The following is a 27,262-nucleotide window of genomic DNA, read 5'->3' as shown; positions in this document are numbered from 1 at the left end:
TCTTATTCGTATGTGTTTAAATGTTTTTTCCATGTTGCATTAGTATATGGAGCTTCCTATAAGTCAGGCAGGTTTATAGTAGAACATGCTTGTTTGTTTTACATATGTACTTGTCATTACAGTGGGCCGAACTAGGAAAAAAGACAAGTCATGCCTTCCTGATTTGGCACATGATTTCATGGCATGTACCTCCAGAAGGCGTAAGTAGTCGTGAATATGGGAGACTGGTGTTTTTAATGCTGAGCTGAGGTTATCGAAAGAGGAAAAATAATCGGTTACCCATTACGGAGAACCTTTTTCCAAGACCAAGTAATATGGTGAGCGCTGTGCTTTTATAACTATGAGCGTTTTCTATAACTAGTTGAGTCATATGGGTGTCTGATAGATCGGTTCCAGAGACAAAGCCCGCATTTTCCTTCATTGTCAGGTGGTTAGCAAATGGAAGGGTTCAAGTCACTAAATATTTACTTAGGATTTTGAGTGCAAATTCAGCAAAGATATGAGCTGCAGAAAGCGGGGGTTTACTGAATTTTAGGTATTCGTTTTTAAGAGTGTAAAACTATGCATCTTTTCACTATTGTAACGTGACGGCTAAGGAGCCATTTTTGGTCCAGTTCACTTACCCGGCCAAATAAGTAAATAAATAAATTTAAAAAATGTACTGCGTCCGACAAAGGGAACTTATGTAAATGCGGTCACTGTCACCGCAGAGCCTACAGCAAATGTTTGTGATGCCTCAATTCCGTAGACACTGAGCATTTTCGTTCTAGTCTCCAGGATGCGTTTTTTAAACAAATGTGAAAATTATGGAAAGTTGGTATGGAGGAATTCTGTGTACTCAAATGACTATTTTACTGAAATCGCGTCGTGTCTGTAACATGTATTCACTCCGGCAACAGTGTATCTTCAACTATCTAAAAGGAATGACTGAAACATGACATCTCTGTACATAAGCCTACGAACATGTAATACGAAAACAGCATTTTTTTTATAACTCTCAAGTTGAGAGTCTCAACTGTCCAGATTTTCAAAGAATGTCCAGATTTTGCCTCATATGTGTTGGTCCTTTTCTCCGAAAATTGTGGTTTTCTGGCAAATCATTGGCAAATCGTTGAGGACTGAAGTCAGGAAATAATGACAGAAATTTGAGTTTTCGACTTAATATACTTTTAAAATCTGTGCCAATGAAAAAACTGTTCCACCCGCTTTCTAAGTTTGTAAGAGCAATATTTAAAAATTGTCACCATTTTTTGGGCCTTTGACCCCCGTTAATTATAGCTTTCTCCAGATTTCTTACTCTTAGCGGTTGATATGTACGTTATGCATGTGGACGTGTGCACGAAGGTGGCAAAGCAGAAAATAATGCAGCATTTATTAAGTAATAACAGGCAGCGCAGCACATGGACAGATTGCACTTTTTAATGTCTTAAATAATTTCACAACCGAATTAGACTATTAAAGTCTTGGGGCTATATTTCCTTGAGGTGAGGTCATAGCATTTCGCAGGCAAAACCGTGATTTTTCTTACAGCACACTTTTTGTGTCCAGTATTGGAAACCTGAAGAGTTAATACCCACTTTCATCTCCTCAGAAGATGCTTCATTGCCAGGATAGTTGAAGGGCGGCTGTTAATATTAGGCAGTGGCTTGAGCTGGCTCTTCTGTTTCTCAAAATAATTTGTCAGATCCGTCCTGGGTGTTTGCCCCCCCCCCCCCCCGCCAATTAATATAATCATCCAGGGTTGCAGCATGTGTGGAGAAGGGGGTCAAAGGAGATTAGCTATAATATTCACACTCACCTGTCCAAGCTTTAGAATTGGCCTACTGCTAACTAAAATCTGTCGAGTATGGTACTAAGTTTGTAATCTTTATTTTTACATTTTTGTGACATTTTACTAATAGTTTTAAAGAAGTTTTCTGTCTATCCCACAGCCGACCGCCAACAGTAAAAGCGTTTCTGGACACAGGTGCTTATTAGGATTGTAATTAAACAGCTGAGATAGCAGGGATCTCCATTTTTAATACGTGGGTGACTGGATGCCTTTAAGTGCCAGAAGAAAATATGTAAGTTATTCCTTACCGTGGCAGTAATGTTCCTGGTGAGTTGATTAGACAAATTATCAATGACAGCAAGAAAGGACCAGGCATTTGCACTAATGTTACACGTCTAAAGATCATGTGCATTTCCTATTTATGGTCAGTTCAAAAGAGAGAGAAAGCGAGAGAGTGAGTACGGCGCGAGGACAGCGCGTGGGCCAGTGAAAAGTTCTCTTTGAAGAAAAGCAGAAAGAATGCTGGCGGGAAGAAACTTCTGAGTGGCAGTTATGAAGTTCTGAAAAGAGAGGACTCCAAAGTTAAACCACCCTGCTACACTAAATGTGAAATGGAATGGAAACTTCGTTTTTTGTAGAACTAAACTTCTCCCAGTGCTTTTTGGAGTCTTCATAATGGATTCAGTACTACTTGTGAAGAGTTTGTTGTGACTTCATGAAAGAGAGACGTCTACTGCCATCACATAAACACCTGTCCCTGTTTTCCTGCGGGATCAAAGAGGACCAACGCAGCAAACAACTTGCTTTGACGGTATGTACCGGCAAAGTATACTTCATTCACAGTGTTTTGGGAGGGTGTGTTGCGAGGGGTGGTACATTAAAGTTTGTAAATTTCCAGGTATTTTAGCAGAAAATTCGGATTTACCCAAAATATTGTTAAGCAATGATACTGTGTCTGGGACACCATAAACTGACGCACTAAAATATAGCTCTCAACCTCTTACCTGCATAATGAGGAACCCACACAAGTGCCATGGGCAAAAGTCCCAAATTAGGGACGATTTAATTTATAAGTGTTAGTACTACTGACTTAAAAATCTGACAGAATTAAAAGAATTTGACTTGACGTCTCTAGGTTTAATGATACCATTACTGTCAGTATTTATTGACTGTCATCTACCATATTTTTGCAAGCGCCGAATTTAGGAGGGACTGGGCAAAATTAAAAGCCGGAATCAGGGACAGTTGAGAGGAAAGAAGCAAAAACAAGAAAAGATTAATATGATTTTTTCCCCTGCAAATGCGCATATTGATAAAAAATGTTGTTCTGTGCTATATCTGAAAAGAATAGCAATCTCCCAGTCAGTTTCTACAATTGTATCCCACCCTAAGTTATAGGGAAAACGGCCGACAATCTGTTTCTGTCTGTGAATGACTTGGTTTGCAGGTTTGTAGCCGATGCAGACCGGTCATTCTAAATTGCTGCAGTTTATTGGGGGTAGTGGATAAGTAGTGAGACAGTGCTATCACAGGTGGGGGGTTTCACTGGTGATACGTTTGCCTCTGGTGGTGGTCAGTATAGGGTTGCCACCTTTTCACATGCCCAAAGTGGGACATTTTTTGTACAAACGTCAGATTTGGCAGGCCAAAACATACCCACGGCCAGTACAAAGGACAGAACTTCACTTTTTGCCTAAATAAAAGTTTATTCTTGTAGCATTTTAGTTGCTTATTCTGTCTCTTATAACATTTAGGTGTTTCAGATAAGAATAACTGTTTTATGCAACTATTACATAAAATATAAGAAATAATTTGGCCCTAAAATCTCAGGACATTTGCCATTTTTACAATTTTTTTGCAGGACACAACTTCCCAAAGAGGGACTGTCCCTCGCAAAGTGGGACAGGTGGTAACCCTAGGTCAGTACTTTTGATGTGTGGCAAGTCAGTGCTCAGAGTCAGTAGTATAAAGTATGGACCGTTACACGCGTTTAGGAATCAGTGCTCCAAATTCAATATGACTGATGAGCTGATTGAGACAGTTTCTTAGATCTGAAGCCCTCGCTTTTGAACAGGACTTCGGAGCTTTCAGGTCTTGTCAATGTTCCATATGATTTGTTAACTGTCCCTTGTAAAAATATGTTTGCTGCAAAACAAGAATCATAGCTACTACAAACATTACTTCATTCAAGTAGATCAGGCACCAGAGATAGTATTTGGAACTGCAGTCTGATTTAACACAAACTGTTTTAATTGAACCGTTAGCCCAGGTGAATGCCATTCAGATAATATTTATTTGGCAGACTTCAAGTTTATGTACTTTTATGCTGTGATGCTATTGATTGCAGAGATTCTTCCAAAAGCGTCGTGGTACAACTGAGTTCCAGACCAGTGGACTAGCACAATTGATTTTAGTTTCAGTTCCATGGAATTATAAAGTCACTATAAGGTGATTAAGTAATACGTTCCCGTTTTAATGTTTTTGATGATTGCTAAGGCCTGTAATTCACTTTTTAGTTCGCGTCATACACATAAATATGCATATATGGATAAAATGGGTCAGCTGCAAATGCTGAATAAATTAATAGGCTCTTTACACATTACTCATTATTTCCAACTTTTTTGGTAGATCAGACAAACGCTTTCCTCTTAATGGTTTATATTACTATTTTTAAAGGCGTGACTTAAATTCTTATGCCTAGAGATCCAGCGTCAGCTATGGTTAAAACAAAGCTAAAATGTACAAAACTAAAAGCTGTAGTCATTTATGTATTAGGACAGAAAGTTATAAGAACAAACTAAATGAGGCAGCGTTTATTTAAGATCTTGCATATTTTTGTTTGTCTCAGATTTAATATCGAAATTTTTAAAGAGTATTTCAACTGATAGAAACAATAAACAACCGGAACTAAATAACCAGTCTTTAATTTATTACATCATAAGTGCCATCGGAGTTGGAAATCGGGATGGAAAGTTACTTTTAAGCAAATCTATCAAATGTAGTACTTGGTTAGCAAACTACTAACACGGTTTACTGAAAATGTTACTTTTACAACTGCTCTTTTTGTTACTTATTGGGTGAACGTTGTGGCTTTTTCCACCACCATACTAGTTATCAATAGTATAAACATTTTCATTGCCGTTTTAAAAATAAGAACGGTTTCAGGCAACTCATTCAAGTTTCTTGTAAGTAACTGTAAGTGAACAACGAAAATTAATCACAATGATTGCCGGTGTAGTAAAGAAATACAATAGATTCCCCATTTTGGGAGTAGCTATCTGCTCTACATTAATATGTTTTCATCTTTCTTTTTCTTCCATTTGTCTATTTTCCTGAATGTCCACAACAAAAGATTCTAACCAATTACAGAGAGACGCACGAAACTAAAATACAGCTCTGCACAGACATTACAACATATCCCAAAGCATCTGTCATACCCCTGGCTGCACATTCAGTTTCGCATTCTGTTGTAAAATGAACCTCCCCGTTCAAGTAGTTACGGGGGTTTAATCCGCCACAAGAAAATTCGTGCATTACTAAAATACATTTTCTTTTAGTCTACATTTGTTTGTATATGTGTATTGAATATATAGAATATATTTTCTACGATAATCGAAATAAAGCTATACGTTTTTTTACGTTTTTTACAGTATTACTTCATCGGTAACCTTGCTATTGATTTTTAGATGCAACTGAGAACTAAGTGTGGAAATTTGTATTCTGGTATAAACACAACGTTTCCAAAGCTTATTCTTCTTCTTTCGGCGATTCCAAAACGAACTTTTGAATATTCAATACCCCTTTCACTGAAAAGCATGCCCAGTTACTTTTGACGGTTAGTAACATTTCTGGAAAAAGAAAACCCTCTTACTACATTCTATCCCAAGAAGTGCTGCAGTGAATGTGGGCAGTAGTCGTTGAACTTGTACATCACGGAGTCAGCACTATTGTCTAGAAATTTGAAGTACAAGTGAAAATAATTGCCTGTAATAAATGTAAATGTAATTCTGTAGCATTTATTTTCTTTCAGCTGAGTAGACTTTACCCAATAAACTTTTTTTTTTGTTTAGAACCTGCTGGGTTATGACAGTTATGTCAAAACCAACAACAATGAAGCATAAGAACAATCGTATTTCAATGAGTTAGTAGCACAGAACAAACTATTGTATAACCAGTCGTCCAACCGCCTCAATGAAGGCCACGTTCAGTCTTCTGTAGTCTAATACCGACGTGAAATCATTTAAATTATTCTAAAATACCGGATTAGCAGGGCATGCACATAAAGCATCGCTTTTTTATTTCTGTATATCTCTCTGAAATATTACAGTTTATGGAGTCTAGATCAAGTTTGAAACCCTCTAACCAAGCTAACGCTCGCTCATCTAGGAAATCTTGTTGCAGTCAAAGGTGAATGTTATGTTTCATACCGCTCAACTGTCGCTGATCTTGCCTCTTGACAAGAGGCTCTTGTCTTTGCCCTATCCCTTGTAAAGTGTTTTGATTTTCTGGCAAATCACTAAGAACAGCCAGTTAATAATGACAACTGTTAGATTTTCAGTACTCATTCTTTGGAAAATGCACGCTGATGCAAAATATGCTGTTGTATTAACTGTCAGTTACAGTAATAGAAATCAATCCTGCCTATAGATAGATATACATAATATATTTCTTTCTTAAAAGCGTTACTACGCCTGCTTTCACAGTTTTCATATTGTAATTATTTCGGTGAACTTAAAAACCAGCAGTGGCATTGCGTGACATCAGCCAGTACCACATCATTAGTTTTGGTCGCTGTTGTGTGATTAATCCATCAGTGAGTACGCCTTTACGCAAGATTTTAGCAAACTTTGTTACTTGTTAGATTTAATTTCGCAGCAGACGCGTTTATAGCCCGAAAAGTCATCTGCTTGCAATAAAAGTGAAACTATCAAGAACTGTGCGATTTAGACACAATCCAAATCACTTGTTAGTATTTTATTGGAAATCTAGAAATAGAGTAGTTAGGAGCTGTGCTTCACCTGTGTCTTGGAAATGCGCTCAACGGTAAAAGGCGCACGAAAAAAAAGGATAGGGCGCACTTTCATACTTCATTATTTTGGGGGATTGTAATTATAGTAGTTTTTGTAATATCCGAAGACGAGAAAGGGGAACAAAAAATAAACATTTTCTTTTTAATGAACGCTTTTAATAGGGTAGGCAATTCAGTAGTATACTTGTTCTTAAAGCAGGTAATCACTAATCGACGTTTCCTGAGCTTGAAAGTGCATAACGTACTTCATTTGGAGCAGATGTTACTTCTTAAATATAATGAGAAATGTTTTAAGCAGCTATCGACATTCACCGACGGATAAAAGTAAAAGGAACGACGAATTTGCTAACTAAGCGTTTTAGTTCCCAAGTGTTTTTTGGGGCAATTTCTAAAGATGCAGACATATTTGATGAAGGCTAAGGAAGGTAAATGCTATAGAGTGCATAACTTAGTTCTGCCAAAAAAAGAAAAGGGCAGACGCTGGAAATGTTTATCTGTGCAAAGAAAATCTGGGTTATGCAGCCGTAGGCGGGCTTTACTAGAGGAGGTGCGGCTTTGAAAGTAACGAAAAAAGTTTTTCTTTTTTCTCCAGTCCTAATCTGCGCCTACGAGGGAAGGCAAAATTGCGTTTAGAGAGGAGTTTCCTTTTCCTGATTAAGGCATTGCCACAGTACGAATATTTTGCTGTTTTTACTGTGGATTAAAGTAGTAAAGGAAGCTGCAAAGGGACCGCGATCAAGAGGTTTGGAATTGGTATTGAAAGTGGCTTCTATCAGAGGGCAATGTACTGGAAGAGTGAACAAGAAGTGGTGTGCAAAGCAGAAGGAAAAAGCACCCTGGCAAATGGTGCTTCCATTACAAAAGTAAGTAGAAACAATTTCTGGGTAATGTGAACTTGGATGCAAGTATCTGATTGAAATACACTTTTCCTTATAGTATACTTCGTCCTAGTTAATGCCCTAGGAAGACAAATGTTTGCGTTTAAAAATAGATCTATAATATCATAAATTTATGAATACAGTTACATTTTGTCTGTTTCCATAGTGCAGGACGGTATGGAAAACTGACTAAGAACTAAAGGAGTTTTTTTCCCCCATAGGTCGGACTCGTCGGAGTCTTTCTCCAGATCATTTTATTAAAGCAACGTTGCAACAGTTCTGATTATCTAATATTGTGCAACTCTTCGATGACTGGCTTGATACCTGGCGCTAGTTTTAAGTTTTTAATGAATGTTTTCAGACAGTATGCTCAGGCTACAATGTGCGGTGCCAATGTCGTTGATTCTAAGTTATTAGTCATCTGTAGTTGCCAAATCATGCAAGCCAAGTTGGATCATTACCACAATGCTGTACTGCTTGCATATTTATTTTGAGGATTTCATTGCAGTATCCTTTTGTAAAGATTGTTGTCACTTCAATCAACGCACGTGTGCTTCTGAGGGTAGTATGTTGATGTTTGTTTACCTTCTAGGTTAAGGGGCCACCACCAAGAGGTAATGAGATCCTTTCAATAAAATCGATTTTGGTAGACTTTTTTTTTAAAATGCTTTCGTTATACTGCAGTACATTCATAAATATAGAATTTTAATTTACTTTGCTGGATGTTGTTTCTTTAACTAGGAAGTAAAATCGCCATTTCACTTTTTTAAAATGGCAATTTACTTGTAATTGGGTGTAAATCACCTGCCGTTCTAATTGCAGCCGGTTATATTCAAGGGCTCCTTGTTGCAAGCTTAATCTACAGCCTTTCATTTAAACTGATGTTGGAACGTGCATCAGGCTTCTTAAATCGGCCATAATTATCTTGCAAGAGACCCATTAAACCTCTTCACCTTTTAAGTTGGCCTTTTAAAAGACGATACAGCTATATGCAGTTCCCGTTTAATTGCCATTATTAAAAAATCAGTTTGTCTTTTTCCTGCCGACTTCATCTAGCTTTTGATTGAGCACACATTTATTGTGGGGTGGGACATCCTTGTGTATAACCCGGCTCAGAGAGCTGTCTGAACATTGACCATTTAAGAGGTGTTATGTTGCAATCACAAATTGAGGTTATTTACTAATGGTACATTAATCATTAGATTAATAGTTGTCATGGAGATGTAGCGAAATGTTAAAAAATTACGGAATAGCCGTGGTTATAAGAGTGCGGAGGGATTATGACAGGCGTTTGTGCGTACGCGTTAAATTTTACCGCAAACCAAATAACCTGTACTCATAATGTCCGAAGGCTATGACCCTTCATTTCTTGGTTTTGAAAATATTTGGAACGTTCGAATGGGCAGTTTGGTAAATGCATATGCACATTGTACCAAATATTATCTTTTTTTTTTTTGAGAGAGAGAGAGAGGGGGGGGTTGTCATACCTCTTCAATGTCTCTGACTTTGACTAAAAGGTGGTGGGTTACAGTTTAATTTTAAATTGTAGGTTTATTTTAGAAGTTTTATATGCTGTCAGCTTCTCTGATTTTAATAGTAGTATGTTCTTTATTATTTTCGGGATTTGTGCCCGATTCCTATACTTATTGTTAATTAAGCAGATAGCTGAGTGAGTGGGTCCACGTCCACGCACCTATCTCGGCTATAATCCCGGATCACAAATCCAGTATTTTTAGGTAGCCTGTTAGTTTGCATGCTTTTTAGGTAGCCTGTTAGTTTGCATGCTTCTGACTGAACTAGAGTGTGTTAGCAAAATGATTGAACAATGGAATATGGCATTGCCTCTGTGCACTTTCTGAATTTTTTATTATGATAATTACACTTCTGTGTAATAACGGGTTTGCTTTCCTTTTGTTTTGTTTATTTTGCAGGGAACTCCCGAAGGTTTAATTGAAGAAGACTCTTCTTGCTCGTCTTCCGTCACATTGTCTCCTTCTTTCTCCCCCCACTCCATGGCCACAAATCCTCAATCGGGAAAAGCTGTCTGTAGCAGTTGTGGAGTTGAGATCGTAGACAAATATCTTTTAAAGGTGAGATTGCATCTGACTTGCTTCTAACAGCCGTCTAGTTCTTGTTGTGAGATGCTGGGGTGTATGGGGGGCGGGGGCATTTGTCAGGCAAGTAAAGCTCAAACACTCTAAAAAAACATTGCAGTAAGGATCTTGCACTCAAAACAGGGAAGGGGCTGCACAGCATAAGGTATATTGAGGACGATAGCCTGTAAAACGGACACTGTAGCTGGTAACGTAATGCAGTGGATCCCCTCACCCATGCATCTCATTGTCCCTGATTAGAGTCCCTCTTGTCCTCCAAAAACGTGTGCCTTTTGGAGAAAACGTGACGAATTACACTCCTGTCCCGGATGTGTCCCTTATTCAGTCCAGATCTGTCTCTCATTTGAGGGCTGTTTGATATACCTGTCAACTGCTCAGTTTCCCAGATTTTTACATAGTTTAGTCCGTTCTTCATAATATAGTGGTTTACTGTCAGATCACGGAGGATTGAAGTTACTAAAGGTCTTGAAATATTCATACCTCTCAACTGTTAATCGGATTTAGCCTTGCTCCTCCCAGACTTTCCTCATAAAGTCGGGCCTGTTATAGGTACTTTTACATAAACTAAGCTTAAACAAAGGTTCCCTACCTTCAGTACTGATAGAGAAATACATTCTATGGTGAAAAATGCGAAAAGTTGGTGCTATATTTTTAATACTCTTGAGGTTGCGAGGTATGTTTGAGTTTCAGACTTCAGATCCTTCAGAAAGTCCTTGCTAATTCAGAATTTGTTCAAGCAAGTTTGATTTTTATAAAGCACAATACAGCCTTCCGTTTGAGACGCTTAGATTCGAGTAAATACATTTCGCTTCTGAATGAATGATGTGTAAAACTGAATGGCGCTGAAAAAAAAGTGGAAGATGATAAACATTGGGATAGGCAACACATGGGCAGGATTACTAAACTGAGGCAAACTTTAATATCTGTGTATTTTTTTGCGGGACACATCTGCCCAAAGAGGGACAGGTGGTAACCCTAGATACACGGTGTTTTAAAAATGTAGAGCAATGTGAGGCATTACAATCATACCTCTGCAACTGTACAGATTTTTTCCCCTCGTTTTTAATGAAATCGTGTTTTTTTTTTTCTGGTAAATTATTAGCAAGTCAAAGACTGAAGACAGAAAATGACAGACGTCGTTTCGGACTTCATATCTTTGTAAGAGCAATATTTAATAATTGTCCATATTTTTGGGCCTTTATCTCCCCTTTTATTTATAGCTTTGCCAAGATTTCTTGCTCTAGGTTGAGAGGTATACAAGTGTAAGACCCCCAGAAATCTTAGACTGCATATGTTCTGCACGGTAATCTGCACATATGTACCCACTTGGTCCTTTGATTTTTTTTCTTACCTTTTACCTTTAGTACTTGCAGAAAAGATACTGCCTTAGCACAAATAACTAAAGTCAACCATAAGCAAGAATTGGTCACTGACCCAGTTATCTAACTTTTTTTGGGGGGGTCTGCACCCATACTTTTTGCTACTTGCACAACCTTTCAATAGGAGTTTGTTCCTGTGTGCGTTCTGTAAGTTACATTTATGTTATGGTCTCTAAAGGTAGGTAGGTACGTACCTTTGTGTGCGTGTGTATATAGAAATATTTTTAATTTCTCTGTGTATGTAATATAGAGATAATCCTTTATTAATATATTCATAGTGAATATCAAATCAGAATTTTGTGCATATTCTAATAAAATCAGAATTTTGTGCATATTCTAATCATAGCAGGTGTCTGGGTGGGGATGAAGTATTAAGTGGCTGCAAGTTGGATAACATTTGAGTTTAATTGTGGGGTAGGTACTTTTACTACTGCTGCAGCTTTCAAAGTGACTAGCTACTCTCTAGAGTAAGATTTAATTTGTGCACGCTTGTAATGTTTCATTGTAGTCTCTTGCTTATCCTCACTCAGTAAGTAGGTGAGTATGAGTTCTTCGGTTATCTAGTTAAGCAAAAAGTTAATGGGGTGTTGAAACCTAGTACACTGTTGGAAAATTCTGCATTGTATCTGTCGTAGAATGAATAAATTCTACCCCCCTTCCACTGTTAAGAATGGAAATAAGTGAGGTGTATATTTTTCTTACAGGTAAACGATCTTTGTTGGCACGTGCGCTGTTTATCCTGCAGCATATGCAGAACTTCCCTTGGAAGACATGCCAGTTGTTATATAAAAGATAAAGAGATTCTCTGTAAATTGGACTACTTCAGGTAAAACTTTATTTTCTTTACTGACCAAGTTAGCACTGGAGTATGGGAAGATGTGTAATCTATCCTTCAGGACACTTGAGTTGCCAGTTTGTTGCCTGCATGTATTTGTATTATTGGAGTGGCCATATTGCAAAGGTTTAAATGTGTGGTATATTTTTGAAGGAAGTGGTAAATACTTTTAGCTCAGAAGTGTGATTTTTGTTTATGGTGAAATAAGGAAAATGGCAGACATTCCAAACCACCGAGAAGGATTGGGGGAATTAACTTGAATGTGACCTATGATTTCTGAGCTACCACGTGTGTGTGTGCGTGCATTTATTCTGGTGAAAAATGAATTCCAAGCAGTGAATCTATATCGGCGTGTGATTATGAGAATTGGTTGTCTTTTAATAATTTCATAAATGTCGGTCTGTTTTTGACTTCATCTAAATCCCAAAGTTGTGCTCTTATCTTGTAGCTGAATTCATGTTCTTTTGTAATTTTTGACTGACTACATTTATGATGTCTGCCATAAAATCTGTGAATTATGCAGGGTGCAACTGGAAGCAAAAAAGGCTATATTTTTGAAGTGGTAAGAGTAAATTTTCTGACATTCCTCAACTTTTCATTACAGCATAGCTGTAACTTTTTGTTCTTCTTCATAGTGACATATCTACCTTCCGCCCACTTCTATATACTGTCTTGTGGGTAAGTTATACCCAATAGAAGGGCATGGTATGTTTGCCACATGAGGACTTGCTGAAATCTGTAATCAAAGGAAAGTTATCCCCTCTTTGCCTGCAGATATATGCAACTTAACCATGTAAGAGTTGTACATACTTGCCTTTGAGTTGTACATGCTTGCCTTTTACTAAAGATGCAACAATTTTTTTTGAGCTGTCTGAAAAGTGGCAAGATGGCTATTTTAAAATGAAACGTGTACCAATCTGTAAAATGTCCAAAAAATGGAGTGAGATGGTTTGATATCTGTGCTCCTGATATACTGTAGTGTCATTGCTATTGTGAGAATTTTATGTTGATCCCCTAATTATCTAAAACCTGTAGTGGGGAAAGTGGTAGACTATCTAGTAGGCTGGGACATGTATGAAATCACTTGACATGTAGTGTGTATAAGGTTAATTGAAAACTGATGCCTTTAAGGCATAACTGTTGGAGAAATTGCTCTGTACAGTTTGCCTACTTGTAGTTGCATTTTTGTAACGAATGTGGTATGGTTCTGATAAAGTGATTGGTTTGTTTCAAACTGTATCTAGAAGATGAGCATGCTATAAAAGTAGGGCTTTCAAATGTTCGACTAGCAAGAATAATGTGCAACAAACACTTGTATAGCCTTGTATTACTCTGCAGATTATGGTCACAGAACACTTCGATGACTGAAAACAAGCTCGCTTCTGAAGCAGTTTTTTTCCCTCTTTGTTTGCATTTAGTGAATGCAGGCAACAGAAATCAGGAAGCTATGGCGAGTGCAGTAGAAAGACCCCCCACCACCACCAATCTTTGACCTGAGTTTTTTTTTTTTTCACTCAGCGGACCACTTTTATCTATTTTTTGAGGGGGTAACTCTCAAACTGCAACAAAATAAAGCTTTGTACTAACATGAAGAATCGTGTACTAAACGGACATCTGGACAAATGGTCAGACTGAACATTACCAAGGAGGATGGCCCATGTCTCTTTATGTATGGTTTGAAATGCAAGAATGTTTTGAATTATTTCCCCTCCAATAGTTTTTACTTCCTGTAATCTTATGGTACACTTTACAAATGCAAAAGTACAGAGGCAGTAGTCTGTAATGTAGCTTTATTAGGTATGTGTGGATGATTTTCATATCAGCATGTTGATGGAGATCATAAGTTGGCTTTCATTGCATTAAATTATCGGTAAATCAGAGATGACTACTGAAAGAGCCTGTATTGTGTATGTAGCATGTAATGCATGCAGAACTGCTGAAGGTTCAGAAATTAAGTTGACACAGTTGGACAGAAACCACTCAAATGATTTACTTGTGTCTGCAATGCAGATTTGTGGCATCCACCTCTCCCCAGTTTGTCTTGATACTATATATTTGCAACTTCCTTTAGAAGGGTAGAACATATTTTACACTAACTTTAGGTGCTACTCATTTGATAAACACTAAAATTCTTTTTTTTTTTTTTTTTAAGGAGAGGAGTGGGGATGGGGGGTACTTGGCATTCCTAGAGATTGTTGGAAGGCTTGAAAAGTGACAGACCTGGGATTAATGTTACTGCTTTGCTCCTGGTGAGCGATGGAGGAGAGGGATATTGCATACTGTCTGTCTCTGATAGGGGAAGTCTATATGGGAAATCCATTGAGTGGTCTGGTTGCAGTTTTGTTATGAACCTTTTCAAAGACTATATAAAGCTTGGCATTATGTCTGTTGGGTCTAGACCATGGCAAGTGTACTGACTTGGTTTTCTTTGTTAAACGCTGCTACTCAGGAAGCCGATTGAGACTAGTTGCTGCTCTTTCTCTCCTGGTGAGAGAAACAAAGTGCACTAAAAACAAAATGCAGTCCTGCCTACTTTAAGCATTTGCTGTTTTGAGTTACTGAGCAAGTTGATTTAAATTGCTGAAAGAGCTTGAAAGTGCAGAACATATTTAGGCCTGCATTCCAGTAGAACCCTGGACTGTACTTACTGTGACCAGAGGGCCATTTTGCTTATTTACCGGCTTTCTGAACCTGTATATGCATAAGGTTTGGCATCCCACAGCAATGGTTAGTAGTGCCCTGTATTTATTTATGCAGGCATTTAAAATTGAAATTTTCTTAAAAACTCCAGATATGTCCTCTGTACCTAGTTGTACAAAGAGCCATTCATTTTTGTGTTAAGCACCACCCCACGAGTTTAGTCTTTGGCCTTGATTCTTATCCAAGCTATCCAGCTGTAAACCCTTGTGCCATCCCATTTTAGATCATGTGATAAGGATTTCTAACTATAAATACACTTTCTACCATCTCTGCAGCCTGTTTTGAATATGGGTATCCTAAGGCAATCAACAGAATGACTGGAACTCACGACAACACCATAAACTAAGCACAAACACTGTTCCAGTAGAGAGTCGATCCACACTTTATTTATTATTCTTGAACACAATTAAAACTCAAAATTAAATCAATTGCCTGGAAACATCTTAAAGAGACAAGTACCCCCATTTTAAATGTCTTTTTTGCATGAAATATAGATAGATGCCCCCCAGTCATTGTTCTCAACAATATAAACTGAGTTGCCATCATACTCTAAAAAATCTTATTAAAACAATTTTTCAATTAATATATATTAATCATTAAAACACACAATATACACTAAATACATATATTACCATTACCAATATTAATAAATAGTACACAATTACTAAAATTTGCTATTATAATATCAAGTGAAATTGATAAACTATTAACTAATTTCATACAAAATATTCAGAATATGCAGTTTTAAATATATACAACTTATTTTTCATATTTAATCCAATTACTTATAATATGTTATTTAAATTTTTATTTTCTCAGTTTGCCAAACACAAATCCACCACATTTAAGATTCCCAAGAGATGCTGACACTTCTTTGTGTATTGATACTCCATGTTTACTATTACAATGACCACATTTGAAGTACCACTGCTTTGATTTTAGATGGAATTCATTATTCATTCTTATTTGAAATATGTTTTGTAGATTCCTATCAGTTTTATAAACAAATATGGGCTTATTTCCCAGCTTATCACTGATTCCATCATCACTAGTTATGTTCCTTTTGTCAATAATCTGTTTGACCTTACTGGCCTGCCTACCATACTTTACTATGCATGCTTTTGAAAGCTTTTAGCATGAGCCAACACTGGTGTATACTTTTCCCATTCCTTGATAACATAACTAGTAACATCCTCTACCAGGTCCTCTGGGTAGCCTCTGTCATAATAATCTTCTTACAAACTGCATTTCATTCAGGAACTCTTGCCTGACCGTAGTCATCCCCTAACCCTGATAGACTGCCCTTTAATGATGCTCTTTTCTGGGAGTATGGATGATTACTATTGTATTCAAGATAGCTGTTACAAAAGTCTCCTTCCTGAATATCTTAGACTGGAATTGTTGGCCATCAGAATATATAAATGCATCTAAATAGTTAATACCTGAATCTTCAATTTTATATGTAAATCTAAGGTATGTTGTGCTATTATTGATGTATTCTATAAACTGGATAAACTCCTCTTTTCACCCGCCATAGAATGAAAATGTCATCCAAATATCATATATCTATGCCAAGGTGAGTTAAGCACAAATTCTTTTTCCCAATCTTATAATACTCACCGTCGAAATAGATGAAATTATTATCCAGTACTATATTTATGAAATCATTTATCAAAAGTTTTTTATCATCACTTAACATACTATAGCCATATACACTTTCCATAAATCTGTTAATACCCTCATCCTTAGGTATACAGGAAAACAAATCCTTTATGTCAATACTAGCAAAAAATACATCCTGGTACCATAAGTCCTGTGTAAACTTCCTAAAAATCCCATGAGTCTTTAATAATATGCTCATGGTTACTGTATATACCCTTAAGCCACTGATCTATAACTTTCCCATAAGGAAAGTTTTTACTGTATGTACCTGAAATTATAGGTCTCAGTGGAGGATCCACAATATCCTTATGTACCTTGGGTATGCCACAATAGTGGCTAAGGTGGGAAATTGTACCCAGGAAATCATATAATACCTCATCAATCCTATGGTCCAGAAGATATTCCTCCAAATATAAGTCAATATGAGCTATATTAATTTGATTCAATGATGACCTGTCATACTGGTCTACATTGTTCAAGATGTCAAATATTTTTCCATTATACTTAGTTGTTTCCATTAACACTATGCCACCCCCTTTGTCTGGTACTAATATTTTAATATTGGCTACCTGCATTTCATCAATTACTTGATTAAGTCGCTTGTCCCAATCTGTATAGGTAGTCACTTCACTGTGCTTATTTTTAACTGATAAATTTGTTTACTTATGACTTTCTCAAAGGTAGCTATGGTGTTATGCATAGGTGGGATAAACTTACTTTTTCTTTTTAATACTGTGGGGTTATTATATATGCTAGTATTGTCATGAAAAAATAGACTTAAATTTAGTTTTCTAGTATACAATTTTAACTCAACTAATGCATCTACATAATCAAATTTACCTTTAGGTATGTATTTCATACCTCTAGAAAATATCTTAAAGTGTTCTTTGTTAACACTAAGAGGTGTATAATTATAAATTTTAAAATCATTCCATATATTTACAACCCCTTCTCTGGCTATATCCTGTTTATCTTCACTGCTTACTACAAGGGAGCATCCTATTTCTTCCAAAATTGCTTCCCCCTGTTTCCCCTCCTGTTGTCTCTGTAATTTCTCTCGTACATAAACTCTTCCTCTAAAAAATCTTTTCCTTGCCCCCTGTCATCATATGGGTCTCTCCTTTCAGTGTACCTGTCAGCTGATTCAAGCTGTTCCCTATTTACTTTGGTATTCCATCTATAAGCTTTGAGATTGGCATATTGCTTCATATCACGAGTGAATTTCTTGGTTTTCCTATCAAAAATCCTTTTGGAGTTATTTTCAGCATAAATATATTGTTTATTATATAATTGTTCCCACTGTGGGAAAATTAAATCTTTAGTAATTTCAGCATTCAATCTCTCCACTTCATGTAATAAATTACTAATTTTGCTATCATTGCTAGTAATTATAAATTCCATAAACTGCATTCCGAAATTATCAAACATTTTGTTACAAGCTTCAATGTTCACATCATTCATTTTCTGGAAGAAATAGGATGCTCCCTTGTAGTAAGCAGTGAAGATAAACAGGATATAGCCAGAGAAGGGGTTGTAAATATATGGAATGATTTTAAAATTTATAATTATACACCTCTTAGTGTTAACAAAGAACACTTTAAGATATTTTCTAGAGGTATGAAATACATACCTAAAGGTAAATTTGATTATGTAGATGCATTAGTTGAGTTAAAATTGTATACTAGAAAACTAAATTTAAGTCTATTTTTTCATGACAATACTAGCATATATAATAACCCCACAGTATTAAAAAGAAAAAGTAAGTTTATTCCACCTATGCATAACACCATAGCTACCTTTGAGAAAGTCATAAGTAAACAAATTTATCAGTTAAAAAATAAGCACAGTGAAGTGACTACCTATACAGATTGGGACAAGCGACTTAATCAAGTAATTGATGAAATGCAGGTAGCCAATATTAAAATATTAGTACCAGACAAAGGGGGTGGCATAGTGTTAATGGAAACAACTAAGTATAATGGAAAAATATTTGACATCTTGAACAATGTAGACCAGTATGACAGGTCATCATTGAATCAAATTAATATAGCTCATAGGCGTATTGACTTATATTTGGAGGAATATCTTCTGGACCATAGGATTGATGAGGTATTATATGATTTCCTTAGGGTACAATTTCCCACCTTAGCCACTATTGTACATAAGGATATTGTGGATCCTCCACTGAGACCTATAATTTCAGGTACATACAGTAAAAACTTTCCTTATGGGAAAGTTATAGATCAGTGGCTTAAGGGTATATACAGTAACCATGAGCATATTATTAAAGACTCATGGGATTTTTTAGGGAAGTTTACACAGGACTTATGGTACCAGGATGTATTTTTTGCTAGTATTGACATAAAGGATTTGTTTTCCTGTATACCTAAGGATGAGGGTATTAACAGATTTATGGAAAGTGTACATGGCTATAGTATGTTAAGTGACGATAAAAAACTTTTGATAAATGATTTCATAAATATAGTACTGGATAATAATTTTATCTATTTCGACGGTGAGTATTATAAGCAATCTTGTGTTATTGGATTGGGAAAAAGAATTTGTGCTTAACTCACCTTGGCATAGATATATGATACTATATGATTTGGATGACATTTTCATTCTATGAGTTTATCCAGTTTATAGAATACATCAATAATAGCACAACATACCTTAGATTTACATATAAAATTGAAGATTCAGGTATTAACTATTTAGATGCATTTATATATTCTGATGGCCAACAATTCCAGTCTAAGATATTCAGGAAGGAGACTTTTTGTAACAGCTATCTTGAATACAATAGTAATCATCCATACTCCCAGAAAAAGAGCATCATTAAAGGGCAGTCTATCAGGGTTGCGAGGATGACTACGGTCAGGCAAGAGTTCCTGAATGAAATGCAGTTTGTAAGAAGATTATTTAAGGACAGAGGCTACCCAGAGGACCTGGTAGAGGATGTTACTAGTTATGTTATCAAGGAATGGGGGAAAAAGTATACACCAGTGTTGGGTGTAGGACCACCCAAAGTCCCAAATACTGTCAATAATGGTGCCCACGGAACATTAACTCATGCTAAAAGCTTTCAAAAAGCATGCATAGTAAAGTATGGTAGGCAGGCCAGTAAGGTCAAACAGATTATTGACAAAAATTGGAACATAACTAGTGATGATGGAATCAGTGATAAGCTGGGAAATAAGCCCATATTTGTTTATAAAACTGATAGGAACTTACAAAACATATTTCAAATAAGAATGAATAATGAATTCCATCTAAAATCAAAGCAAGGGAAAGGTGGTACTTCAAAATGTGGTCATTGTAAACAGTGTGGGAGTATCAATACACAAGAAAGTGTCACACTGGGCAACATTTTACATAGCAAAATTTATTTTAATAAAGGGAATTGTCAAACACAACACTTGATTTTATGATCATCTTTATTGTAAAAGACCCTAACAATGCCTTGTCAAAGCATCTGTGACATCAAAGCAATAGTAGCTGAAAAGAAATCAAGTGGCAAATAGGTTGAATGCTGCTATACCCCCGGGTTTAAATGAAGCCATACCTACCAAACCCTTGTTGAGAAATTGAAAAACTGAGAAAATAAAATATTAAATAACATATTATAAGTAATTGGATTAAATATGATGCATATGTATCATGCATTATTTAATAGTCCTGTATATAAATTATCATTCATGTATATAAGTGTTTTTTAAAATAAGTTGTATATATTTAAAAAACTGCATATTCTGAATATTTTGTATGAAATTAGTTAATAGTTCATCAATTTCACTTGATATTATAATAGCAAATTTTAGTAATTGTGTACTATTTATTAATATTGGTAATGGTAATATATGTATTTAGTGTATATTGTGTGTTTTAATGATTAATATATATTAATTGAAAAATTGTTTTAATAAGATTTTTTAGAGTATGATAGCAACTCAGTTTATATTGTTGAGAACAATGACTGGGGCTATCTATTCCTATGTTTCATGCAAAGACCATTTAAAATGGGGTACTTGTCTCTTTAAGATGTTTCCAGGCAATTGATTTAATTTTACAATTTTGGCGGTTTTTTAGAGTATTTAAGAACTACTGTTGGATTAACTGATTGTTCTGAAGAAGTCTATTTGAGTTTTAATTGTGTTCAAGAATAATAAAGTGTGGATCGTGACATTCTACTGGAACAGTGTTTGTGCTTAGTTTATGGTATCCTAAGGCAATGTAGCAACGGTCTCCTGTTTGGCCAATACAGTATGTGAGTGTTAGACTGCCACTAGAGTCAAGGCTCTTGTATACAAGCACTTACCAAAACCGGTTGCTGGAAACTTGCACTACACCCACCACACCTACATGGTATGGCTCACAGTCTCACTTACGATGTGGCTCTGTTGTAGTCTTTTAAACCCAAAGGCCTTCTAGATGTTGCACTTATAATAGCCATCTTAGCAACCTTTAAAATAATTTCTCAATACACCCACCATGACATATGTAGCCATATCTTGTTTTGTCCGCTTCTAAGCCCATAAGGCAAACTGCCACATAGTGTCTCTTATGACCAATATAGTGGGTTAAAAGAGACTTCATTGTGAGAGATGGCTTTCCCACTCGTCAGTTACCTGTCGGGGGCCAGGATACAACAGATCTCTCTGCCTCTCCCTCTCAGGTCATTGAACTACAAGTACCAGTATGACTGTCAGTAAGTGTGTGTGTAAACAACCTGAGATGCACCTCCCTGGACTAAAGAGAGCACCCCATTTCTCTCTAATGTCCCAGGCCAATATGAGCCTAACATGGAGTAGCATTCATCTTTCCCTGGATGATGCAACAATATGAGCAAAATCGACTTCAGTAGGTTGTTTCTGGTGTTCAAAGGGGGTGCAGTATTTGCAGCCTGGGAGGGTGTAGTTGACAACTGACTACTGTGCCAGGGATGTGTTGCATCTGTCTTCAAGGCATTCAAATATAGTCTAAAATCTTGTCCTCCCAAAGGTCATCTAAAGGCGTTACTACTCAATGCTGCTGTAATAGTAAGGTTTGGGAATATCCCTTTCCCTGCTATTGTGGGATATTGGGAGTTGGTATATTTTTATGTAGTAGGAGGTATGCCCCCCATATGGGGGGTGTGTGGGGGGGGGCTCACCATGATTTGCTGGTGCAAGCATATTTTATTATTGCTATTTTGAATAGTTTTTATATAAATGATGTAGTCTGTGCTTAATCTCTTGCTGTTCTGACTGGTCTCCATGTTTACCTGTCCCTCAATGTCCTAACGCCTTGCTGTGTACCCCAGATGTGAGACTTCATTGGCTGTGTGACAAAAGGAGGTACTGCCAGCACAGCTAGCTGAACTCTGTAAATTGTCATTTGTGCATATCAAACTAATTTTATATAAGATGCTTGTGTTACAAATGTATTAGAACTATTATGACTGTATGTCATGTGTATATCAAACTGCTTTGTACAGATGTTTGTGTTAAATTGTAACTGTCTAAATGTATATAGGTTCATAGGCAAGTACTAGGCATCTGCCCAAGGGCATTTATAAGCCTAGCCAGAATGTTTGCTTTCTCCACCCCCTTAAGATTAGTTCCCTGTGCCTCTGTCTAGCCGAGCCACTGCAGTGATCCCTGGGGTAAATTTTCTGTTTCCCATCCACCCGTCAAGATTTCTCCTGAAGAGTGTTAGTCAGGGGCTCTGCCTGATGTATATTGGAATCCTGTTCCAAAGCATGGGGAGTCTCTGGGACAGGAATCTATCCCTCCAGCATGTCCTATTTATCATTGTGGTAAGGTTTATTTCTCTAGAGTGTGTGACTCTCCAGGATTTTTATTTATTTTTATTAAAATTTTTTTTGGTGGAGCATGTCTATCAATTCTGGGTTGGAAATGGCCTTGTATGTCAGGCAGAGATCACCTCTGAGTAAGCGATATGCAACAGAGTACAGCCTGAGTTTCTTGAGTCAGGCTGCATAGTTTGTTGGAGGAAACTAGAATTGACCTCAGTCCAACAAACTTTAGAAAAATATTTTGAAATTAAATTACTTTATGGCCGAGCCTATAAAGTAATGCCTATAAAGAAGCTGCTACTATGAATGCATGAAGGAATGCAATTGTTTTAGGATTTATAGCATCTGCCAAAAATCTGAGCAAAAGCCATTGTCTTATGTATTTTTACAGGTAGATGCTCAATGCTGCCAGCATTGGGGGTTTTGGCCTGGATGGGAGCTAGAAGTCAGATGACTAGAAATGTCATTCTGCAACCTATCCCAGCAGTAATATTTTGGTATTATTTTGAGAACTCTCTTGGTGAGGTAGAGCATTCGGTGTTCTGTCTTGAACCTGACAACAAGAACCACTCGCTAAAAGAGCAAGGCAGGTGATGCAGTATGTTAGGGTATAGTATAATTCTTTTAGCTAGTCAGGAAGATAGTAAAGCTTAGATAAAGTTTAGATATATTTTGTTGGTTTTGAACTGTCCCTGTGAATATATATTTATTAAATATATTTAAAACTTTCACTGTGGCTGATCTGTGTAGACATATTTAAGTTTAGAGAGTACTTGCTGTTTATTTGGTATCACTGTGTGGGCCACTCCTTTGCTCTTGTTCTAACCACCATTTGTATTCATATTACACAGTAAGATTAGACACCCTTTAAGGGCCCCTAAAGTAGCTGATGAGGAGCGACTGGTGGCAGTGGTAACTACATTAGTCTGGTCAGAAGGGAGCATAGCTAGTATACCTGTGCAAGCCTTTCCCAGGTGTGTGTGAAGTAAATGAAACCTGTGTGTGTCGGCTACTTGGGCAGGGACATGAAGCACTGGTTGGACAGAGTGTGCTGGAGGTCTTTGTTTTAGTTACTCGGCTGAGATTTCAACTCTGTAGCTGTACCAGTGGGGATCTGGAGAAAGAGGCAGTACCAGTGGGGATCTGGAGAAAGAGGCAGTAACCAACTCTGGACTGACTGTGGCCTCTGTGTGCTCGTAAGGGAAATTGCACTTGCCAGTGGTGAGGCTTCTTGATTACTGTTCCAGTGGAGGGTCATCTCAGGCTGGCCTCCTTGGGAAGTCTGCCTCAATGGTATGTGGGCCATAGGATGGGGAGCAATGATCTCGCAGACATCTCTAGCTGTGAAGAGTGGTAGTGCAATGTAGTGCAATCTTTTAAGGATGTCATTGCCACAGGAGTTTAATCTGAGATGTCTTGTAAGGCTCCTGGCCTCCACCAGAGGTCAGCGTCTGACCTAGCTAAAGGAGCCAATTCTACAATACCTTTCTCTAGTATTAAATTTAAAAATGTAAAGCCTTTTGTAATGTAACATCTACAGTACAAAGTAAATGAGTGGGATATATAATTGAAGGGGGGGGGGGGCATATATATTCAAAAAACATAAATGTGACAATTTCTAACAATTTAAAAATGCAACTAATTATACTAATGGAGCAGTTTCAGGAAGGCTCCCTCACACATGCTCAAGGTGAAACTAAGTGTCAGTAGCATGCAGGGGAAAATACTAACATCATAATCCAAATGGTGTTTCCTTAGAAATTGCGCCAGCAATGATTTCTTATGTGTGCACTGGCAATGATTTACTTGTTTGGGAAATTTCTGCTTTCAGGTTGTGGGAGTATGGAGCTGTTGTGTACAAGTCTTGAGGGGTGTACGGGGGGGGGGGGGGGGGCATTGCCCCACTGCAAAACAAGTGCTTTTTTACCAGTTTTAGTTTCTGGCATTTTTTTCACCTTTAGCATGCAGAATTTCAGGAAGCAGATATTTCATAATTCTCTGTTTGATAGTATCACTTATCAAGACTTGGTGGGTGGATCACTTGCTACACCAGCCTCATAAGTACTAGCAAATGTAATGCCACAGTACAGTTATCCCTCGCACTAGCCAAAGTAGGCTTCTCTTATAATCTGCCAAACTTTAAATCCATTGTCTGCTTTTATCGGCATGATAGTGTGTAATGAGGTTATGCCTATGGAGAGTCAGAAATTGTACTGAATTTTATGGATAGTACTTTTTTTCCAGATTGCAATAAACAAGTCAAAACATAAACTAAGCCAAAATTGCAGCAATATCTCTTGTTGTTCAGTCTTGCCACTCTTACTGTGTGTGTTGTGGATGTTCAGATGCTGAGGCAAGTTTAGGATTGTAAATAAGTTTATTAGGCATACTGTTTTGACAACCTGGGGATTTGGAGTCTTGGATCTTGCGCTAAAGTAGAAGTCTTCATGAGGTATGCCTACTGCAACTCTACCTTTCTTTGCTAGCTAGGGTTTCCTCAGCTGGATGAAGCGTTCCTGGGCCAGGCACATTTCATCATGAATGCTGTGTAAAATTAATCTAGGAAATAGCCTGGTCTTCAGGTGCTTACAAACTCCTGAATGGGTGTAACACTAGCTGCAGAGCTGATCCTTTTGTAGAGGAAGGCTGTGTTATGGCAGATGTCCATGAGTATTTAATTGAATCACCATCCCTTTCTAATTCCATTGCTTTGGTGTTTGCCCTAAATAAGTGTGTTTCTGACTTTAGCAGTGTCCTGTTCAGGATAATTACTTTTTTATATCTTTGCTGGGATAAGCTTGGGTGAAATCTTGAACAAGATAAAACTGACGATGAAAATGACTTGCACATTATGGAGCCAGGAGCTCTGCTGAAAACCTGTTTTACTTTCTAAGGGACATGGGCACAAATTTGTAACGTTGTATACTTTTGTCAAGAGAAGACTGGTCTGAAAGCTAGAATAGTTCAACTTTGAGAAATGCACTAGATTTTTTATTTTCATTGGCATTGTATGCGTCCAGATGCTTTTGCAAAATCTTCTTTTAATCCCTCCTTGTTCTCGTCTTTCTAGTGATTGTATTTTCAGCTGTAATGTTCCTTTCTTTACATACCAAAGCTTTTTTTCCTGGGCCTTTTTATTCTCTTACATCCATGGTCATGAGGATGTATATCCTCCCTCTTTAATCATAAGTCTGACCATCTGAAAGATTTGAAACTGTTGGTAATCAAATTACTTCAGTAACTGTTTTCAGCTTGTGAGATGACTAGTATACCATAGGTAATTTTAAATGCGTTTCTCAGTGTCCACTGAGCTTGTCTTGCATCTTGTAGCAATATGGGCTATGTGTCTTTAATTATTTCAAAAATATCCTTCTGCATATCAAGTTGGTGTTGGTCTAGCCACCTTTTTATATATTGGCCCTTGAGCCCTGCACTGACATCTAAGCCTACTGCTGCCAATTTGTCCATAGAGTTGATGGCAACTATTTACTGTTGGCTCTAATATATAGTCTCCAATGCCAGTCCTGATGGCAGAGTACATGCTCCCATCAAAATGGGACATGCTATGACCTCTTAAATGGCAACACTTCTGCACTCATGCTGAGAACACTTCTGCACTCATGCTGAGAACACTTCTGCACTCATGCTGAGAACTGCATCAAATGTATCTGGCATTGCTGAATGAGGTTTAAACCTTGGACCACCTTATACCTGCTTTAATACCTAGTCGTCGTCTGGTTTCCAGCAGCATGTTTCATCTAGAAACTTTCCTTCCTATCCCCTGAATGGATTAGTTGGTGTCTTACCACTCATTTGTCAGCTTTTCCGCATCCAGGCCACTCCATATTCCTGGTTAAATCACAAATCCATTATTTTCTCTGTCTGGTGTAGTGGTACCACCCCATCATGAAATGAAACCATATTTAGGGGCTTATTTTGGCAAAATTATTAATCCATTGTAAATGGGCCCAACTGAGAGGGATGCAACATCCACCTCTGGTTTCTACTAGCGCCTACATAGTTGCCACAGAAAAGGCATTACTCCTCAACCCCAAATATAATGGTAAATTTCGGGAATCCACCTCCCTGTATTTTAATAAAGTGTACAACAAAGGAAAGTTGCAAGAAATTCCCTGTACCCCTACCAAAGACTACACTGAAACATGCCTGCAAGAAAAAAAGTTTATACTCTGATTTCCATTTTCTAATGGTGTTTTTAAGCTTGTTGAACGATTCCACAGGAAAGTCTAATGTCAGAAAATTAAGGAATCCTGTCCTAACAATGCGTTTAGATCCTGTATATCACCCATTCTGACCCTAAGGACATAGCTAATATATTAGCAGACATATTTTGGGCCAACTTTACACCTCCTACCTACGTTATTGCCCCTACTGTACCTGAGAATTTAGCTTTCCTAAAGTCACTTTAGAAATAGGTCTCTTAATCCCTTGTCATAAGCTAGAAATAATACTTCATAGGACTGCATAATATACCAGGCTGCATTCTCAGTTCCAAGTATGTGCCATGTTAGCCTCATGTCTGCAGGATTTGTTCCTGATTCCGGGAGAACAGTGACTACACAGGAAATGGACCCTTTACCTCGCCAGCCTTGTATGCTAAACCATTTTTATATATATCTATATAATAAATATATATATATATATATATATATATATATATATATAATGTTGTATATTTATAAATTTATTACACACTAATATATATGTATTTGTATATTGCACATGCTTATATCTGTGTGATGTATATAGATAGATATATAGATAGATAGATAGATAGATAGATGTCTACAGTGGATATAAAATGTGTGGATATAAAATGCGTACACATCCCTGTTAAAATGCCAGGTTTTTGTGATCTAAAAAATGAGACCACAATATATCACTTCAAAACTTTTCCCACCTTTTAATGTGATCTATAACCTGTACAATTAAATTAAAAAAAAAAAACTGTTTGGGGGGGGGGGGTAAAAAAAAACATAAGCTGGGTTGCTTGTGTGCACACCCTTGAACTCTTACTTTGTTGAAGCACCTTTTGATTTAATTAACAGCATTCAGTCTTGGGTACACACCTGTCAT

General features: G+C 37.2%; 1 protein-coding gene across 6 annotated transcripts in view; it reads left to right on the top strand.

Annotated features, from left to right (window-relative positions):
- Nucleotides 1–206: 206 nt before the first annotated feature.
- LHX8 (LIM homeobox 8) overlaps nucleotides 207–27,262 on the top strand; it is a 158,077-nt gene continuing 131,021 nt past the window's right edge. Inside the window, exons 1-3 of one of the 6 annotated variants that reach the window (XM_044085794.1) lie at nucleotides 207–317; nucleotides 9,610–9,768; nucleotides 11,876–11,997. In XM_044085794.1, coding sequence (XP_043941729.1) covers nucleotides 315–317; nucleotides 9,610–9,768; nucleotides 11,876–11,997 — 284 coding nt within the window. In that variant the 5' untranslated portion in view covers nucleotides 207–314. Of the gene's footprint in view, nucleotides 318–2,400; nucleotides 2,583–6,966; nucleotides 7,664–8,840; nucleotides 8,865–8,922; nucleotides 9,089–9,609; nucleotides 9,769–11,875; nucleotides 11,998–27,262 lie in introns of those variants that run through there. The other 5 variants (XM_044085796.1, XM_044085791.1, XM_044085792.1 and 2 more) reach the window with 5 other exon arrangements.

Source organism: Protopterus annectens, chromosome 10.part0, assembly GCF_019279795.1.
Source record: "Protopterus annectens isolate FY-2018-M chromosome 10.part0, PAN1.0, whole genome shotgun sequence".
NCBI classification, from domain to species: Eukaryota; Metazoa; Chordata; order Ceratodontiformes; family Protopteridae; genus Protopterus; species Protopterus annectens.
Note: the sequence above shows the minus strand (reverse complement) of the source record. Positions and strands in the feature narration are given on the sequence as shown.